Source organism: Gouania willdenowi, chromosome 12 (assembly GCF_900634775.1).
Source record: "Gouania willdenowi chromosome 12, fGouWil2.1, whole genome shotgun sequence".
Classification (NCBI taxonomy): Eukaryota; Metazoa; Chordata; class Actinopteri; order Blenniiformes; family Gobiesocidae; genus Gouania; species Gouania willdenowi.
The window spans coordinates 2,630,069-2,651,071 of NC_041055.1; the positions used below are offsets into that span (position 1 = coordinate 2,630,069).

At 42.7% G+C, this 21,003-nt stretch overlaps 1 protein-coding gene and 2 non-coding genes across 4 annotated transcripts in view; 2 read left to right on the forward strand and 1 right to left on the reverse strand.

Annotated features, from left to right (window-relative positions):
* The window catches only part of pargl (poly (ADP-ribose) glycohydrolase, like), a 23,637-nt gene extending 6,592 nt beyond the window's left edge, over positions 1–17,045 (reverse strand). The window contains exons 1-9 of one of the 2 annotated variants that reach the window (XM_028462223.1): positions 16,910–17,045; positions 14,535–14,897; positions 10,923–11,012; positions 10,741–10,845; positions 10,583–10,654; positions 10,412–10,498; positions 6,268–6,428; positions 2,832–2,911; positions 2,617–2,689 (exon numbers count right to left, since the gene is read on the reverse strand). In XM_028462223.1, the coding sequence (XP_028318024.1) occupies positions 2,617–2,689; positions 2,832–2,911; positions 6,268–6,428; positions 10,412–10,498; positions 10,583–10,654; positions 10,741–10,845; positions 10,923–11,012; positions 14,535–14,858 (992 nt within the window). In that variant the 5' untranslated portion in view covers positions 14,859–14,897; positions 16,910–17,045. Of the gene's footprint in view, positions 1–2,616; positions 2,690–2,831; positions 2,912–6,267; positions 6,429–10,411; positions 10,499–10,582; positions 10,655–10,740; positions 10,846–10,922; positions 11,013–14,534; positions 14,898–16,288; positions 16,384–16,909 lie in introns of those variants that run through there. The other variant, XM_028462222.1, reaches the window with a different exon arrangement.
* On the forward strand, positions 4,282–4,355 carry trnan-guu (transfer RNA asparagine (anticodon GUU)). The gene has a single exon. It is a non-coding gene; the product is annotated as a tRNA-Asn (tRNA).
* Positions 5,167–5,240, forward strand: trnan-guu (transfer RNA asparagine (anticodon GUU)). The gene has a single exon. It is a non-coding gene; the product is annotated as a tRNA-Asn (tRNA).
* Positions 17,046–21,003: the final 3,958 nt, after the last annotated feature.

Genomic DNA, 21,003 nt, shown 5'->3' on the forward strand with positions numbered 1-21,003 from the left:
CAGCATGCCTACTATCATTATTCCAATCATGTAGATGTCCTCCCCACGTCTTCCACAGAAAGGATGGACAGACACACAACTCGCCACTTATTCCAAGGGTCAAGTGCGTATCCGGCCGTAAACATCCTGCTTGGACATGCGGGTTCACCATCCCCGGTTCTTTTCGTCAAAAAAATCTGGTCGATAGCACTGAGAGACCAACTAATTAATCCCATTATTCTGGTTTTGAACGAGTCGCAGAGAGAGGCTCTTGTTAGGCTCACAGGACCAGACAAAGCAGCAGTAGGGAGAGATAAGAGTGGAAGGGAGGGAGAAACTGCCTTCGTCGAGAAGCAGAAGATATTATATTAATATCAAGAACGTATTATTACATGCCTTATTTTTATTTAATCTATTTTATTCTATTATTTGCTATTGCACCTTTTTTAAGCACCTGTAAGCCAAAGCAAATTCCTAGTTGTGAATTCGGTTCATTGCATTTCTTCAAGGAAAGTTTTCACAGTTTTTGCTCTATGGCAAGATGCATTATCATCTTGATAAATGATGTCATCATCCCTAAACAGCCTTTCAATTGAGGGAATAAGTGTTCAAAATATCAACACAAACTTGTGTTATTATTGAAGATGTAATGACTGACATCTCCCCAGTGCCTTTACCTGACATGAAGCCCCATATCATCAATGACTGTGGAAATGTTTTCTTCAGGCAGTTATCTTCATAAATCTCATTGGAACAGCACCAAACAAAGGTCCCAGCATCATCATCTTGACCAATGCAGATTGGAGATTCATCACGGAATATGACTTTCATCCACAGTCCACCATTGCTTCTCTTTAGCTTATTGTAACCTTGTTCTTTTGTGTTTAGGTGTTAATGATTAGCTTCTCTGTATGTGAATCCCATTCCCTTAAGGCAGTTTCTTACAGTTCGGTCACAGACGTTGACTCCAGTGCCGACCATTTGTTCCTCATTTTTTTTGCTGTGTATTTTGTTTCCAAGACGTATTGACTTAAGTTTTCTGTCTTGACGTTTTGACGTCTTGCTTGATCTACCAGTACACTTGAACAACCAACATCTTTTGCAACATTCCGTGATGATTTATCTTCTTTATGAAGATTGATAATCCTCTCCTTTGTTTCAACTGACATCTCTCGTGTTGGAGCAATGATTCATGTCAATCTGCTTTGTGCAACAGCTCTCCAAGGTGTGAGCACTCCTTTTTCACTGCAGACTAATGGCACGTTCACACCAAACACATCCAAAGCATCAACAGCATCAGGTGTACATACACAATATAAGGCGGATGCTGCATGTTTTCAGATTTCAAGCTTTTGACGTGCGTCTGGCGCCTCCAACGCAGCCAACGCTAGAGTTGGGATTGTTGAACTTTTGGGGCATATCGCGGCACGTCGACCAATCAGGAGCTTTCCCCAACCGTGATGTATTCAGAATAATGAAAAAAAACAAAAAAAAACTAAACAGAGACGGATGGACAGGCTCTTCTGCTGGAATAGAGCGCCTGTGGTTGGGGTCCTGGTAGGAGATGAGAGCGCTGATGTGGGTCAGCAGGTCGTCAAACTGGGAACGTGAGAGACGGAAGTAGCGCTGAAAGTGACTCTCGTACGAGCGCAGCTCTGGTGAATCCAGAAACGGTGCCGAGGCGTAAATAAAGCCAAGCCACTCTCTGGATAATGTAGAGCTGATGAACGGTGGTCGGAGGGGGCGTGTTCAGCAAGGAACTCTAAACGTTATTCTCCATTCACACACACTTCTCTATAGTCCTCTGAAATCACAGCGCACACACTGAGTCACACCAAATACATCCAACCAGAAACACCACCTTCTCATCACAACAATGTTCCACCACTTCACAGTCACTGGGTGAATTATGAACGTAACTGATCACCACAATATCATCAATTGTATAAACACCACCGGCAACAGAGAAGCTCCTCCCCTAAACGCGCTCTCTTCCCAACTGAATTGAACGCATGGCCAGAGCGTCTTCGACGCTGGTGACAAGCGTCCAACTAGGGGCGTACGGCACAATTTTGACGCCCAAAAACGTTTGGTGTGAACGCAGCATTAGGACTAGATTTAATCTGATGCAGGTGTTAGCTTTGGAAATGGAAACTTACAGAGTGATTCCATCAATGTTTCCCTCTGATTTATGTAAGAAAGCAATTAATATTGACTAACCCCAATTTTTTTTTCTTGATTTCTTTAGTGTTTCTTAAAGCCAGAACGTTGCCATTTTAAATAGTTTTGTGGCATTTCTGTGATCTACTAATGAAACTACTGAATGAACATCCTCCAACACTGGTGGTTCCATCATTTTTGACAGGGGTTGTAATTGGAGTGATGAAAGTTTTCTTTTTAAAACAAAAAAAAAACATGCAAATTGTTTACATTAAAGGAGTTTAAATAAGTCTTCATTAAAGATTCAAGGCCTGGATCATTAAAAGGAAAACGTCTCAACGTCATTATTAGGACAAAAATAAATGAAAAACGTTCAACAGTCAACAGTCATGTTGTGTTCAAGGTCCGTCAGATCTTCTAGTAACAGGAGCAGAAAAATTAACTCCAAAATGTGTGTAAAAAAATTCAGATTTTTACCGTTTCCAGTTTGGCATGTCAGCATTTTTAAGGCAGCGTCTCTCAAACGTCACCAAACCTTTAGGTTTAGTTTCTGAGGACAAGAAAACAAGTGTGAGGAACAAACAAACAAACAACAGACAGTTGGACAGACAAACAAACCTGAACACAAAAAAAAACAAACGCACATAAATATATAAAACAAACACACACAAACAGTAAATTATTGGACTTACTTTCATCCGTCACCACAGCAAAGTAATGAAGGATGGCTCTCAACTTCTCTCTCTTCCTCAAAGAAAAGTCGGCAAATAAACTGTAAACAACAAATAATAATAACTAAACTGAATCAGAGAGTGAAGATGATCCAATCAGGGTTTGAGAACAGATCACATGATCAATGAGGGGACGTGTGTGTGTGTGTGTGTGTCTTCTCACTTCTATCTTTGATCTTCTGCTTCATTTCACCCTCACACCTTTTTTCATCCCCAGTTCTAGAATCATGTTTAGAATGATCCAATTCTTAAACCGACCAATCAAAAGAGCCTCAACCCTAGATTGATCTGGCGACCAGTTTCAGGAACAGTTTATTACATGATTTAAAGTAGAGAGATTTCTTAATATTAGAAATACCTGCTGCTTGTCTATCTCCAAGGACAGTGGTTCCCAACCAGAGGTCCGTGTACCTTCATGCTACTTTGAACAAATTTAATAAACAAAAGTAGCTGCATTACTTAAATTTAAAAAAAAAATCAAAATTTTGGATGGAAAAGATAAATAAAGTCACTCTGATGGCACAACTTTTATGTGACTACTTTGCATAGAAAGAGGAAAACTGTTGGTTTTTTAAACTTGGAACCTACTTTATTGGATTCTTTGACCCCCTAAAAATATATTTTGACACCAAATTTGTCATTATAGTGATTACAGAAACAAAGATATGGGCTCAAGAGAATTTCTTGGCAGCCATTTTTGAAAAAAACACGCCTACTTCCGATACATGGTGCGATCTCACTTGTGTCTTAGTATTTGAATGTACTTGAATACCAAAACTTTGCAACATGAGTAGAAGACAAAGGCCTATTTTTTGGGCTAAACCTCCCTACTAAACCCACTATGGTGTCTTTGGGGTTGCGTGTGTTCATAGTGGTCTCAGTTCAGACTGTGGGCTGTGCAGCATTGTGGGGGGGTGTCTAAGCTGCTTCAGAAGCAACCCCCCCCAACCAGTGGCAATAAGGAAGAATGGATAACGGTTGATCTGACCAAATAGGTTGGAAAACACTGTCCTAGATTATAAATGTTAATTGTTTATGCAGTCGTTTGTTGAAACTCTACTTTTCGCTTTTCATACTTTACATTTCTCAGAACATTATAATTTATTGTCATGATTTGTACGGATAAAATTGGACGAGAAGTGTTTGTGTCCCTCAACGTTTTTCACTTTGTAATAACGTGCATTCCTGTTGTAAAGGCTTTTGCTTCTGTCTTTTCACTTCTTTTGCTCGTGCAGTAACTTTAGCAGTGACTGTCGCTTGCTTTGCCCCTCCTTGGTTACTGTGGGAACTGCAGAACAAAAGCCCTGAACCTACACACAGTCGTTGACTCACAAAGTCTGTGTAACAGCCCCTCCCCCCTCTGCTCACTGCATGTTCTGTGTAACAGTCCTTCCCCCAAGGCTCTCCACACGTCTCTGTGGCGCAATCGGTTAGCGCGTTCGGCTGTTAACCGAAAGGTTGGTGGTTCAAGCCCACCCAGGGACGGCTCCTTTTTATTACAAACAGAGAATTACCTTCACAGCTTTTATGTAGCTCATGTTTTCAGCAGTTTTATTTTCTTAATGAAGTAGACACATTTAATCCCTTTAAGATAAACATCTTGTCCTTTTTGTTTTTTCTTTAAAATATTTTTGTCTTCACACAAAAAATGTTTTTGTCTGCTGGCTGTGCTCGCTGCAGGAAGAGCAGAGATGTGTACTGGGATGGACCCGGTTCTATGAGTAATATGAGTGAGACGTCTCACAAAGACAACCCTTCTTGCCAGAAAAGGGCTTCATTCTTTTCTACTTGACCCTTTGTCATCCAGCATTAAACACTGTGAAATAACGCAAATTAATACGTCTGGAATCATAGGGAGTTCCTATGTTCTGCTGATTTAGACGTGTCGGGCATGAAGGGGTTAATATCTAAAATTCATGATAAGCACACCCAAAACTACCTGAAAGAAGAGAGAAAAGAACTTTATCTGACAAAACCAGGTTCACTAGTGGCTCATGGACTCTAAAGTAAGATTAGAGAACAATACAAGATGAACAGAGCTTTTTGGTTCAGCAAATATCTACACCTTCCCATTATAGCAACATTTTGGAGTGTTGTGGTAAATCTGGGGACAGCCATTGTTCCGATTAGTATCTTAAATGTTTATATTCAACTGTCCTTTAGTGTGTGAGGGGCCATGAAACGCTGAGGAAGGAGAAACCAGAGCAAACGCAGTCGTTGACTGTGTAACAGCCCTTCCCCCGCCTGCTCGCTGCATGCTCTGTGTAAGAGCCCTTCCCACGCCTGTACTCTACATGTCTCTGTGGCGCAATCGGTTAGCGCGTTCGGCTGTTAACCGAAAGGTTGGTGGTTCGAGCCCACCCAGGGACGGCTGCTTTTTATTACGAACGCTTAGATCTGTGTCAGTTCGAGAAATACCTTCACAGCTTTTATGGAGCTCATGTTGGCTGTCAGCTCTATGACCTATTTTAAGTCTTCTTTTTAAATAAAGTAGACACATTTAAAGGCCTTTAAGATAAACACCTCCTTTTGTCTTTGTCTGCTGGCTGTGCTCGCTGTAGGAGGAGCAGAGATGTGTACTGGGAAGGAAGTCGGCTACTTTTCAGCTAATGATTGATCAGATTATTACCACACAAGCTAAAAAAACATCACAGTGCTTTAAGATTGGTCATTAACAGAGAAATACACAAAAGAACAACACAAATACTCAATAGGACAACAAAAATACACAAAAGGAGGAGGGAAAAAACACAATGGGACAACCAAAATACACACAAAAAACATACAAATAAATGGAGAAACACACAAAAGAACAACAAATGCACAATGGGACAACAGAAATACACATAATAACAACAGAAATACACAAAAGAACAACAAAAACACAGAGGAAATGCTACAAAAACACACAAATAAACGGAGAAATACACAAAAGAACAACAAAAAAATGTTTCCCTCTACACCAGCAGCACAACTTTATAATATGAGGCTGACTGGGAGCCAGTGGAAAGACTTTAAAACTGGACTTCAAGGTCTATTTGTCAATCTGATGTGTGATTTTTACTGGAGCTAACGCTAAGTCAATTCAGTTCTTGTTCTACTCGCTTGTTTTCCTCTGAACTCAATCACTTTAACTTCATCAGAATCATTACATATAAGAACAACCTCACGTCTAATGTCATCAACCGTAAAAAAAAAACAATAAACTGTTTTTTCTCCTTCAAAGTGTGTAAATACTTGCTCAACAGTTTTAATCGAAATGAGATGTAAAGTATATTTATTTATCTGCTGATATTATTCAGATGTCAGGAACAAAGTTCATTAGAAAAAGTCAGATGTGTGTGTGTGTGTGTGTGTGTGTGTGTGTGTGTGTGTGTGTGTGTGTGTGTGTGTGTACCTGCTGAAGTTGATAGTGGGGTAGTTGTGGTACTCTGTGTTGGGTCCGGAGCTGTTGCGGTGAGGGAATGTGCAGAGGAAAGCATTGGCGAGTAGAACAGAGATCTGAGTCTGTGACAGAGTGATGGACAAGGAGGAGCCGCTCTGCAGCAACGGGACGGCCTGGAAACACACACCAAACCGCAGATTTACCAGCTACGTCACAGAAACACTGAAAATAAATAAAGTTTCTCTAATCCAGACTCTCAGCAGATCCTGAAAACCAATGTGGCATCACAACCACCTTCAAAATAAAAGTCCAGTCAAAATGTGTGCTTGAAGTCAAAGCAGGCCGTGACTTTAATCTACATTTTTAAAATCATTCCAACAAAATCAACACACAGTTCTCACATTTCTTCTGCAATGAATTTTTTATATATATTTGTAACCAAATTAATGTTAGTGATAATTTAATACAGGGATGTTAAACTCATTTTAGTTCAGTGGGTGACTTGGGGTGTGTTCATGTGGATGGTGGCAGAGGGAAAGAAGCTGTTTTTGTGTCTGGAGGTTCTGGTCCTGATGGACCTAAACCTCCTTCCAGAAGGGAGAGATTGAAACAGTTTATGACCGGGGTGGGAGGAGTCGGCCACAATCTTTCCTGCATGCCTCAAAATCCTGGAGGGGTTCAGGTCCTGGAGGGAGGGCAGATTACAGCCGATGACCTTCTCTGCAGAGTGGATGATACACTGCAGTCTGGCCTTGTCCTTGGCCGTAGCTGCAACGTACCAGATGGTGATGGAGGAGCAGAGGATGGACTGGATGATGGAGCTGTAGAAGTTCACCATCATCTTTGTTGGCAGACTGAACTTCTTCAGCTGCCGCAGGAAGTACATCCTCTGCTGAGCTTTTTTGATGATGGAGCTGATGTTCACCTCCCACTTGAGGTCCTGAGTGATGATGGCCCCCAGGAAGCAGAAGTACTCTACAGAGCTCACTGTAGAGTCTCCCAGGGTGAGGGGGGTGAGGGGGGCTGGGTTCTTCCTGAAGTCTGCTATCATCGCCACTGTCTTTAAAGCGTTGAGCTCCAGGTTGTTCTGGCTGCACCAGGACACCAGCCGGTGTGTCTCCCACCTGTAGTCAGACTCGTCTCCATCAGAGATAAGACCGATGATGGTCGTGTCGTCTGCAAACTTCAGGAGTTTGACCGACTGGTGAGAGGAGGTGCAGCTGTTGGTGTACAGGGAGAAGAGCAGAGGAGAAAGAACACAGCCCTGAGGAGATCCAGTGCTGATGGTCCGGGGAGCAGAGATGGTTTTTCCCAGCTTCACGTGCTGCTTCCTGTCAGACAGGAAGTCTGTGATCCACTTGCAGGTGGAGTCTGGCACGTTCAGCTGGGAAAGCTTGTCCTGAAGGAGAGCTGGGATTATAGTGTTGAAAGCAGAACTGAAGTCCACAAACAGGATCCTGGCGTAGGAGCCTGGGGAGTCCAGGTGCTGGAGGATGAAGTGGAGAGCCAGGTTTACAGCATCGTCCTACAGACCTGTTGGATCTATAGGCAAACTGCAGGGGGTCCAGGTGGGGGTCGGTGATGTCCTTGATGTGGGAGAGCACGAGGCGTTCAAAGGACTTCATGACCACAGATGTCAGAGCGACGGGTCTGTAGTCAATAGGTCCTGTGATCCTCAGCTTTTTAGGGACAGGAACGATGGTGGAGACCTTAAAACAGGCTGGTACGGTGCATGTCTCCAGTGAGGTGTTAAAAATGTCTGTGAACACTGGAGACAGCTGATCAGCACAGTGCTTTAAGGTGGAAGGAGAGACAGAGTCCGGTCCACAAGCCTTACGGGGGTTTTGTCTCCTGAAAAGTCTATTTACATCTCTCTCTTTGATGGAGAAAGGTGTCTCTGTGGGAGGGGGGGAAGATAGGGGAGAGAGCCTCTGTAAGCAGCTGTGGTGAGACTGTAGCTTTGATGTGGGGGGTGAAGGTGTTGGAGTGAGGCTGGTCAGAGGTGTGAGGGGGGTTGGAGTCAGGTCTGTCCCATTGTCTGTCAAATCTACAATAGAAGTTATTCAGACTGTTTGCCAGGCAGAGGTCGTTAGCAGCAGCAGGGGCTCTGGGCTTTGTAGTTTGTAATTTGCCTGAGCCCTCTCCAGACAGAAGCCGAGTCATTCGCAGAGAACTGATATTGTAGCTTCTCTGAGTACAAACGTTTGTCTTTTCTCACCTCCTTTCCAAACGTGTACTTCGACGCTCTGTCTCCACCCCTGAAAGCGACCTCTTTGTCTGCCCTCAGCCCTCTGAGCTTAGCTGTGAACCAGGGTTTGTCATTGTTATAACTCACCCTGGTCTTTGATGGAATGCAGCTGTCCTCACAGAAGCTGATGTAGGACGTCACAGTGTCTGTAAACTCATCCAGAGAACTGTTCGCAGACCTGAAAACATCCCAGTCAGTACAGTCCAAACACTCCTGGAGTTTCTCCACTGCTTCACTGTTTAGATTCCTTCACCACAGGTTTACAGAGCTTCAGCCTCTGTCTGTATGAAGGAATCAGGTGGACCATCAAATGGTCCGATAGGCCCAGTGCAGCATGGGAAACGGCGTGATAAGCACTGCTTAGTGTGGTGTAACAGTGATCCAGTGTCTTCTCCTCTCTGGTCGGACATTTAACTAATTGTCTATATTTGGGGAGCTGGTGTGAGAGGTCCCCTTTATTAAAGTCACCAAGCACAATGATAAAGGAGTCCGGGTAGGTCCGCTCCATGCACAGGATCTGGTCGGCAAGTGTGCGCTGTGCCTCGCGCACATCAGCTGACGGTGGGATGTACACACCAACCAGGATGAATGAAGTGAGCTCACGGGGAGAATAGAAGGGTTTGCTGTTGATAATAAAGGATTCCAGGTGAGGAGAGCAGTGCTGGAGGATCACTGTCACGTCGTAACACCAGTTGCTGTTCACATAAAAGCAGATTCCTCCACCTTTCCTCTTCCCGGTGAGCTCTGCATCTCGGTCCGCTCTGTGAAGTTGTAAGCCGGCCAACTGCAGCGCAGAGTCCGGTACCGCTCCACACAGCCACGTTTCCGTGAAGCACAGAACAGAGGATGAGGAGAAGTCTCTGTTTCTACCCAACAGCAGCTGGAGTTCGTCCACTTTGATACATAGTGAGCGCACGTTAGAATATCCCCGGTAACGGTGTGCGTCGGCCGCGCTGGCAGAGGCGCACAAGCGCACCAGCTCTTTTTCCTCTCCTCCGGCGCTTCACTGCGTGAGCAAAGGTGAGCGCACCTTTGAGTAAAATGTCCAGTAAATCCACAGAGGAAGCGATGAAAGTAGGAAATAAATCTTTGGGGATTATTGCCCTGATGTTCAAGAGCTCTTCTCTGGAATAAGAGCAGCCAGTTGCGGATTTTATGACAAAAACAAGACAAAAAAGTGCGCACCAACACACCACAGCAGCCATCCACGGCACCATCTTTCTGTGCTAGAGGTGGGAAATCAAACAATTTCAACATTAGTTCTATTTTTGAGAATATAAGGAACCAACAATATCCAAACAATAGGTGACAAGTAGTGACTATATTTATTTATTTTGGACAAATCTTGTCAAATAATTTGAGAATTGAGCAGCATTTAGAAAAAAAAATTGGTTTCTTTCAACAATTTGAGAGTAAAAATGACTTCCATCGTGTTACACAAGCATGAGAAAACTGTCAACCCCTGCAAATGTTGTAGAGTTTCATTGAATTTGTCACAAATTAAATGAAATTCCACTTGAATAATTAAGTTTTACTTCCAAAAAAAAATATTTTGAAATGTAATGTATTTTTTTGCATGGATGCCAATATTTATGTTTGGATATGATACAGTAATTTAAAATTACTCCCAATTTCTGCCTAATTTGAATAAATAATTCCCATAAAAAGTTTCTATTTTTTGAATATTGCCAAAATTCCAGAGGAAGTTCCCATAGAAATGTAGCAGATATTTTACACCCCTTTGCAACTCTACTGAAATATCCACAACTACAGTATTTGGTCTCATGTCCATTTTATCTTTCCCCTGCGGACCAATTTGGATGTTTTAAAGGGCCAAATTTGGCCACGGGCCTTGAGTTTGACACATTATTTAAAATCATTTTTAAGCAAGTAAAATGAAACGGATACCGTCTTGACTTCTTGGGGCAGCCTCAACGCCAACGCAGCGATCTTTGGAAACAAGCGGCGGTAGTAGATCTGTGAGTTGTGGTCACTCTGCAGAGGAAGCAGCGTCACTAACAGAACCAATCATGTGTTTATAAGCAAACGAAAAGTGAAGATCAGCAGCTGCTCACTCACCTTAATCAAACTGCGCAGAGCGTCGAAGGACCAGCGACCTTGGTACTTAGAATTATACTTCATGATGGCTTCCTGAGACACAAACGTGTGAAGCATAGATCTGTTCCTGTCACTGTGAATTTACTGTGTGCCTTTATTCTGAAAGTCTGTGCACCTACCTCCAGCTCACTGACGCTAACTTCCTGTTTCTGGGCGAGGGCACTCAGACGTTTGAAGATGGTTTTCCATCTCAACTCTTGAGATGATCCATGCTGACTCAGCGCCTGAACGAACACATGTTCATCAAACCTGTGTGTGGGTGTGTGTGTGTGTGTGTGTGTGTGTGTGTGTGTGTACCTGCCTTTGAACAGGGCATCTTCACAAAGTGGGGAAGCCAAACGTCTTTCCCTTCATGAGGAATGTTTCCCAGTTTTCTTTTGAAAAGCACAGTCTGGGAAACAAAACAGTAGAACTTTATTCCAAGAACACAGAATTTAACCACAACGCACAAATTACAATAGACACACAATCACACAAAGCAACATTTACCCTGAGAGAAGTAAATGTGTGTGTGTGTGGACATACATTTGTACTTTATAAAGAGAGAAAGAGTGAAGACCTGGCAGACCCAAACGTATTGTGAGGGTTTGTTGGGAACGTCTGGCAAAATCTCCCTTCAGAAGGAGCTTCAACTCCCACCTTTGAGGGAGATTCAACCATGTCCCTGGGGAGGAGGGGGACATTGAGTCTGAGTGGGTCATGTCCCGTGCCTCTGTTTTTGAGGAGGCTGACTGGTGCTGTGGCCGTAAAGTAGTCAGTGCCTGTCGTGGGGGCAACACCCAAATCTGCTGGTTGACACCAGGGGTGAGGAATACCGTCAAGCTGAAGGAGTCCTATTTGGCCTTCTTGGCCTGTGGGACTCCAGAGGCAGCAGAAAGGTAACAGCGGATGTGGCGGTCGCCGAGGCAAAAACCAGATATGGGAGGAGTTTGGTCAGGCCATGGAGAATGAGTTCCGGACAGCTTTGAAGAGGTTCTGGTCTTCTGGACCACCATTCAGCGTCTCAGAAGGGGGAAACGGTGCACTGTCAATACTGTGTATGGTGTTGATGGTGCACGACTGACCCCAACTTGAGATGTTGTGAATCAGTGGAAGGAATGCTTTGAAGACCTCCTCAATCCCACAACACGCCTTCTGATGAGGAAGCAGGGCCTGGGGACCCAGGAGTGGACTCCCCTTTCTCTGGAGCTGAGGTTGCAGAGGTGGTTAAAAAGCTCCTCGGTGGCAGGGCCCCAGGGGTGGAGGAGATCTGGCCAGAGTTCCTTAAGTACCTAGATGTTGTGGGGCCCTCATGGTTTTTTTTTTTTTTTTTTTTTTTTTTTTTTTTTTCCTTGTTTGCACATGCTGTTGAAGGTTAACACTACAAGAAGTGCAATCTTTTAACAGCAATGCATATTTTATTATTGCAATTAAATAAATAAATTTATTTCATTGCATAATTGTGACCATCACCAGCCCTCCCTAGGGAAGGGTAAATACTTTATTAAAGGGAGGATGTAAAAGAGAGAGGGCAGTGTTTCACCAGGGTGAGGGGGGTGGGGGGGGGGGGGAGTTAACAGGGAGGAGGGATACAAGATAGGAAAACGAATGGGTGGGGAATAATCAATAAGTTTCAAGTGATGTGATGTGAAATTGTGGTTGTGTATATTGTGCTTATTGTTGTGTTATCAAGCCAGTCTGGTGACCAGTGTGCGGCTTAGGAATAATGATGGTGGCTGTGAGCAGAGGAGGAAGTGAGTGGAAGTTACATAAAACAGGTATTTGGGAACAACGTGTCTATGGTTGAGCCCAGTATGAGTGTTATCCCACAGCCCGAGGCCAGTGCGTCCATGACAAATGTGATTCCAAGAGCCGCTACTGCAAAACCCATAAGCCGCCCCCGGGCCCGAAGAAGCAGTCGGGCCAGCAGAAAGAGCGAGAGATCTAGGGGCCCCCGGCGACCACCCCACGGCCAAGCAGCCCCCCGAGCGCCCCCAAGGTCCCAAGCCGAGAGGCTGCCATTGCCCCCCCCATACACACCCGAAAAGCCCCCAAGGAGCCAAGGACCCAGCGCACCACGCCACCGACTCCAACCCCCAACCCCCAGGCCCCCCAGCCCCCCACCCCCCCACCACCACCCACACCCCCGCGCCCAGCCCCCCGAGGGGAGGGCCCAGAGAGCCCCCCGCCCGAGACCCCAGCGGAGGAGCCAGAGCCCACGCCCAGCAGACGACCAGAGCCACGCCGAACGGGCAGCCGGCGGGCCCCCGCCGGTGAGCCCAGAGCCAGCAGGGACCCGACCCCAGGCCAGGAGGACCCGGAATGGATGCAGCACCAGGAGCAGCCCGCCCAGGGCGAACGACCACACCCCAAGCCGCATAAGGCACCAGGGGGCCGCTGGGAGTCCCCCCGCCGGTCCCCAGGCACCCCAACCTAGCCCCCCCGGGCGCCCCAGATGCTGATGCCGCCCGCGCCACGAGCTTCAGTTCTTTAAAGCCAGGGCCCCCTCCAGAGGCCAAGCCAGACCGCCCCGCCGGGATGTGGCCCCCTAATTTAACCTCATGGGGGCCCTCATGGTTGACACACAACATTGCGTAGACATCGGAGGCAGTGCCTCTATAATGGCAGACCGGGGTGGTGGTCCATTATTTGAAGAAAGGGAATCGGCGAGTGCGTTCCAACTATAGAGGGATCCCATTCCTCAGTCTCCCTGGTAAGGTCTATTCAGGGGTACTGGAGAGGAGGGTCCGCCGGATAGTCGAACTTCGGATCCAGGAGGAGAAATGTGGTTTTCCTCCTGGTTGGTGGACAAAGAGAAAGCATTCGACCATGTCCCTCTGGGATTCCTGTGGGAGGTTCTCAGGGAGTCTTAGAGCTTGGTCCGCATTGCTGGCAGTAAGTCCAACTCGTTTCCAGTGAGGGTTGGCCCTTTGTCACCAATTCTGTTTACAAATTTTATGGACAGAATTTCTAACCACACCCAGGGGTTTGAGGGTGTCCGGTTTGGTGGCTTCAGGATTGCATCGCTGCTTTTTGAAGATGATGTGGTCCTGTTGGCTCAATCAAGCAGTGACCTTCAACTCTCACTGGATCAGTTCACAGCCGAGTGTGAAGCAGCCGGCATAAGAATCGGCACCTTCAAATCCGAGTCCATGGTGGAATGACTTCTCCGGGTTGGGGATGAGGTCTTATCCCAAGTGGGGGAGTTTAAGTACATTGGGGTCTTGTTCACAAGTGAGGGAAGGATGGAGCTGGAGATCGACAGACGGATCGGTGCGGCGTCTGCAGTGATGCAGGCTCTGCATTGATCCATAGTGGTAAAGAGGGAGCTGAGCCAAAAAGCGAAGCTCTCGATTTACTGGTCGTTCCTGGTTCCTACCCTCACCAAAGGTCATGAGCTTTGGGTGATGACTGAAAGAACAAGATTGCGGGTACAAGCGGCCGAAATGGGCTTCCTTCGTAGGGTGGCTGGGCTCTCCCTTAGAGATAGGGTGAGAAGCTCAGTCATCCAGGAGGGGCTCGGAGTAGAGCCGCTGCTCCTTCACATTGAGAAGAGCCAGATGAGGTGGCTCAGGCACCTGATTAAGATGCCCCCAGGGCGCCTACCTGGTGAAGTGTTCAGGGAACGTCCTCAAGGTCAGCAAGTAGAGCTAGACTGCCCTGTGATATATGGCTAAATCACGTTTGTTCCAGGCTCGTCTTAGTACAGGGGGGGCCAGCTCAGAAGATAACTGTTTTTTAAAAACTTTTGAACAGATAGAGAAAGATGCTTCTTCTGCTTGCCACCTGTGTGTGTATTTTACTTGTGACTGTAATGAGAATAAACAACAGTTTATTCAACAGTGATGACTCTTGTCATCTGTTGTCGGAAAGAAGGTAGAAAAAAACCTTACAGTATAAATAAAATGGTTCTGAACTTCAGGACAGTTCTTACGTCTATGAGGACGGCGTGCGTCGAGCTGAACTTCAACTCTCCGAGGTTCCTCCTGCACTGGTGGATGAACTTTAGACCGGCCAGTGCAAAGGACAATCCTTCCTCCTCCTCTCCTCCCACAGGTCGCCCCCTGCTGGTGGACTCCAGACTGCCCACGTGGTTCTTCTCCTCCTCTACTCCTCCGTCTCTCACAAGTCGCCCCCTGCTGGTGGACTCCAGATTGCCCTCCTTCTCCTGCTGCTGTTGCTGCTTCTTCTCCTCCTCGTCTGGTTGGAGGAGACTCCTCGTGTCAGAGCTGTCGTTTCGGGCCTTGTGCTTGGCCATTTCTACAGGAAAAGGCAGGGCCGGATTCTCCAGGAACAACTGAAAGGTCAAAGGTCAGAAGTGAGAGTGTGGAAATACTTTTTTTCTCCTTCTAAAACAAACACAAAAAATAAAGCATTAACCTTTGATGACGTATGCGGACATGAAGAAAAAACAATAAATACAAAATAATAGGAACTTCTTCCTTATTAAATTAAAAAAAAACTCACATTTACTTTTTCCCTTTATTATTCAAATTTATTAAATAGAATATTTACAATATAAAAATAAAACATTTTACCCAATAAAATAATAGTACTTTTTTTAATATTTGGATTTCATTCTTTCTAGCAAAAACAATTATTTTGATTTGAAGCATAATAATAAATACATTATTTTGATATATATATATATATATAAGCTTAATTAGGGTTTTTTTAATGAACTGATAAAAGGGAGACAGTAATTATTTATCTTATGTTGAAGATAATTTAAAGAGAGAATTATAGTGGGAAAAAAAGTGGTAAAAAGGATTAAATGTGTCATTATTGGAACAATTAGTGTTAATTGCAAAATAATGTGCATGACAAACAATAAATTGGCTAAAAGAAAAATGAAATATTTTGAAAAGTGGTGAAAAGTGACATGAATGGGTTAAACATATGTATTATTAGGTGTAAAAGTGGTGTAAAGGGTTTATAAAAGTGCTGAAAATGTCTTGAAAGTGTAAAAAATGCAGAAAATGCATTAAAAGTGATGGAGAAGTGGCAGAAATAGGAGTAATGCAGCAAAAATGCATCAAAAGGAGCAAAAATATGGCAAGAAAAATTCATGAAAAATGGTTAAAATATGGCAAGTTTGGTATAGTTGCAGAATTTTTTATTTTTTTTTTAAATAAGAAAAAATGGGCTTTTTCCAAAAAATATCCTTAGTTTCTTGAAGGAATCTGGCGACCCCCTTTCCAGTGTCTCGCGCCCCCAAATGGGGTCCTGACCCCAAGGTTGAGAACACTTTCTGATAACAACATGTTCTCCTGCACAAACGTGAGTTTTAAGATCTTTTTATTGATCAGACTTTAGTTGAACCTGATCGTTTACTCTTAGTCACGCACAAAACTGACCAATGACTGAACTATCACGTGACTTAAACTGGCCAAATAGGGGCGCTGCGTACGGATAGAAAGGCCGTATATTGATACGGCAACCGTATGGCTAGCCACTGCCTATATCTTTAAATCGATATATATCGCATCTTTATCCATACACGTCTATAACTATATATCTATACGTGTCTACTCTGTACATTATGTTTAAAACGAAACGAAACCACGCGGTGACGTCAGTGAAGAAGCGTCCATTACTGTTACTGTTTTTTTCCTAGTAAAACCAAAGTTGTTAAAGAAAGTCGGTTTGTGTTTGCAAACCTTTCCCAGTAAAGCATTAGTCACTCACCGTCAGTGAACCAGCAGCAACCAGAACCTCCGAAGTGAAAGTGAAAGTTTAAGGACTGCGCTGCGTTTTTTACGACCAAACCAACGTCATAATCATTCAATCAAAGTGAATCATTTACATTTTACTTATTTCATTAGATTTGAATGCATGCACCATTAGTTAAAAGTTAATCCTAGAAAAATCTATTAAAAAAAAAAATTCATTTAGTTAGTTGGTGATATATTCTAAACCGCGAGTATCTGAAAGAAATGTGAACATTTACTAAACTTTGGTTTGTTTGTTTTTTTTAAATAAAGTTTAGAATAAAATAAAATTTTAAAAAATGTACTTACTTTGAAATAAAAAGTTATTAGGTGCAGTTACCAGACTTTGCCAGCAGGGGGAGACATCGTGCCAACAAGCGAACGGTGGAGGAAATATTTTATTTATCTATTTATTTATTATTGTTACTCCCTCCGAGTTCAACCAAGGCTCAACTTTGTTCTTGGGTATTAAACAGCCATTTATTAACATGTATTTTACATGTCAAATTCCATGCCGTCACAACTATGAAAATTAAACACAAAACTTCAATTAACTCACGAAAACACGCACATATTGCACGTTTCACAAATAAAATACCTCATTGGCCGCATCAACTCTCAGGGAATAAAGCTGAAGTCTTCTTAAATGACAACTTTAAATGTCCTTTTATCAGCTTCTTGTAGGTTTTCCATCACTTTGTATACGTGCTGCTGTGTAGTGCTACAGCTACTTATCACCCCCAGCAACCAAATAAAACGGAACTAAAAAAGTTCTCTCCTTGTCTCTCTGTAACTTTAACCACATAAATGAATTACAGCTACATGAATTAGATTCATTATGACTATTTATTAATTGAATATCTATCTGAAATATGAATGTGTAAATATGAAATGTATTATTTTTTAACTGAATATAAAAACTATTAATTGCATTTTATGAGCGAATCTCTGACGGCAGCGCCAATTATTATTATTATTACTACTATTATTATTAATAATAATAATAATAATAATAATAATAATAATAATTCATTTTCAGACGCAGAAATTAATTATTGCGTTATTTCGCAATAAATTGCAATAAAACGCAATAACTATTTTAAAATTACGCAATACTAATGCAAAATAAGGCAATAGTTTTGCGATAAAACGCAACATTATGATACATCATAAACAATGTAGAAAGAAAATAAATAAATAAATAAAGAGGCATTGTATAAAGGAAATTAAAAATAGATCAGCCTGGATTAGGGGTGAGTATTGGCAAGGATGTTGCAATACGATACAATATTATCGCGATATTCTACCCAGTTTATATAAAAATTAAACGTTGGGATGAAAAATCAAGTTTGTATATGTTCATTAGAACATATTGATCATGCAGAGGACACATTGAGTCAAAAATATTTGCTTCAAAACATCCTATTTATTATTTATTATTATTAGTGTTTTTACAAATTTTCACTGAAAAAAAGAAAATACAGTTTTACACACTGTCATCATAAAATAAAGTGCAACAAGTTTCTTTTCACTGAAACTACTTTGTAGAAATCTCAAAGTAACCATGACAACATAATGACAGCATTGTAACAACTGTAAGTGACAACATTAAGGATAAATCACCCTGAGTTACTGATAATACACAAAAATAACAAAAAATAATTTATCCTATTGTGTCAATTTAAACACTGATCTGAACAGATGATATGAAAATAAAATTGCTGTGAATACATAAATATTGCAGGCATTACACACTGCCATCATAAAATCAAGTGCATCAAGTAACCATAGCAACACATTGAAAGCATCATAACCACTGAAATATTGCACAAATACATAAAAATACTGATTAAATATCCAAAAAATTAAAAAAAAATTGATTTAAAATTGTCACCCAAAAAAATCGCGATATATCGTGAAATTGATTTTTTTTTATTTTTCACACCCCAAGTCTGGATTAAAGAGGTTACAAAGCAGTCAGAATTTTAATCTTAATCTTAAATAAATAATTCATCAAATTAATTGTGTGGATAGACCCATTTTTAATATTTACGCTCAATTGTGGGCTAGTTTTCTGGAATTTAGAATTATGGATGTGGAATTGAATTTACCAAGTTAAATCATCACATTAGTTGTTTTTTGTAGTTCTTTTGAAGTGCAGAAAATCATAGTTTTATTATCAATTCACATCTGACATGACCTGAAGAAATGGTTTGAATAGATTCATGTGAATAAACAACATTAATGTTATTTTAATAAAAATGTTAGGAAAACAATGAGAACAAACTACTATGACTTATAATCAAGACACAGACTGAGCTAAAAACATGTGTGTGAAGTTAACACATCTATAAAGAATGACTAGTTATTATCAAGGATATTAATAATAATAATAATATGATATTGTCTGAGCCCAGTTTTAAGGATAGTAGTCATAGCTGTGACGACCTATGAACAGTGCAGTGTTTTTAGAGTTTTCAGTATTTTCTCTCCCCGTCAGTGGGTAGATGAGGGTGGAGGAGGAACCGCCTGTGTTATTCCGGGTCAGTCACTTCCCAGGAATGTTGCTGTTGCTGTTGCTGCTGCCAGAGAGAAGTCAGCACAAAGGAATGCACACATAACACAGCAGAAAGGCTGTTGTGACTTAAAAAGGCCTGAGTGCAGTGGACATGCAAACTAACAACAGTCATAGAATACTTGGGAATCCATCATAATCACAACATTTCACAAATATTGTACATACATTTCATTTCAGCTCACCTTTATTATTAAAATTCAAAGCTTTTTCCAGCTGAACGATGTCCCACAGGGCTCTGTCTTAGACCCACTGCATATATAGCCTGTCCCATCATCAGCTGTGTAATGTTGTGCATATACTACTCTATGGATTGTGTTTCCTTTCTTCAAACAGATTTCCAAACAGTTTTTGATCCTGTTCTATAAATTTACACTAATTTATTATCACCTGATGTGATCTGTGCTGCTTTGTGATCCCAGCGTCTCTCTCAGGTAGAAGCTCTGCCTGCATGGAAGCATAAACGTAGGAGATAAATTACATGTTTTAACCCCTATACCTGCCCAGTTATTTGAAATACTTTATTAATCCCTGAAGGCATTAACTACATTACATCCTGTTAGTTTAGGAACATGCTTCTCACGCACATAGGCCCAAAATCACAAACAGGACCTGTGGACATGCATTAATGGAGAGATGTCAGAGTGGGGCTGCTTTTACAATGCAGTGAGTGCACCAGAGCAGTGTTGGGGTCTGGTGCCTTGTTCAAGGGCACCTCAGTAGTGCTCGAGAGGTGCCCTGGCACCTCTGCAGCTACCAGAACAACTTTCATTTTTTGGTCTGCACCGGGACTTGAACCGGCGACCTTCCAGTTCCCAACCCATGTCCCTACAGACTGAGGAATACTATCAAAACGATCCTGGAGCAGAAGCCCCTGATATGACACAAGCCCCTGGCATGATGGAAGTGATGTAGAATACCAGCAATTAGGTTAGGGTTAGAGCTTACCTTGTTTTTAACTGTTGCCATTATTTGGCACGAGTTGCGAGTATCCTCAAATTCCCACGTGTCCTAAAGAAAAAGTAATTTCTGTTATTCTGCATCACTTCCGTCAAGCCAAAGGCTTGTGTGACGTCAGCGGTTTCCGCTCCGGGGCTGCAGCTGGATGCTAATCAGACTGAGATACTGCCGCCCTAATGGTAACTTAATGGTTAGAATCAGAATCAGTGTAAAAACAGCACAAGGAATTTAACTTGGCAGTTGGAGTGAAGAACACACACACCAAAGCAGCCATCTGCGGCGCCATCGTGTTTACATGAAAAGTAGGAAAACAGGAGGAAAGGAGGGAAGAGGGGGAAAAAAGGCAAGTCCTAAACTGAGTTCCCTTTGGGGAGCACAGTGTAAAACTAGGAAAAACTTCTCAGTGTACACCATAAACAGAACAAAACACAGTCACAACAAACTACACAACATGTGGGCAGGGGCCTGTTATCATAGTGGCAAGCATCTCTGCATGTCACGCAGAAGACCGTTGTTCAATTCCCCAACATGGAGCCAGAGGGAGAACATCTCTAGAAAGATATGGAGCTCCTTTCACATGTAGGACAAATTGTGATTTGAGAAGGTTTGTTTGTCTGTTGTAAGTTCATGATTTAATAATGGCACAAACTTCATTGGTGCCAATAAAAAAACTCAAGCAAAGTCGAGCTTTTCTACACAACGCAAAGATCCAAGGTGCATTGTTGCAAGATGGTATTAAGTGGAAATTCAATACTCCAGCAGCCTCCCATCAAGATGGTGTTTGGGAGCGTCTGATCTGCTCTGTCATGAGTAAACTGACCATTGTTCTTCAGCCACAGGTCTTAGATGAAGGTTTACTGTTTTGTGAGGTGGAAGCAATTCTAAACAACCGAGAGTTTGCACTGGATAAATTCTAAACGTTGACCAGGTGATCCTTCATGAACTGGGCAGGTATCGTACGTAGGAGGGGCGAGCACCAGGAAGGTGAATGTTTTTTATTTATTTACCTGGAACCCAGAATGACATGAGGAAACGCCAAGTTGTCTGCGATATGATCAGCTTGGACATTGATATTTTTTGATCCAGTGTAAAGTCTGCTTTCTCTTTGCCCCGTGAACATTGATTTGAGCATCAAGAACCAGGTCGGACTCGCCACT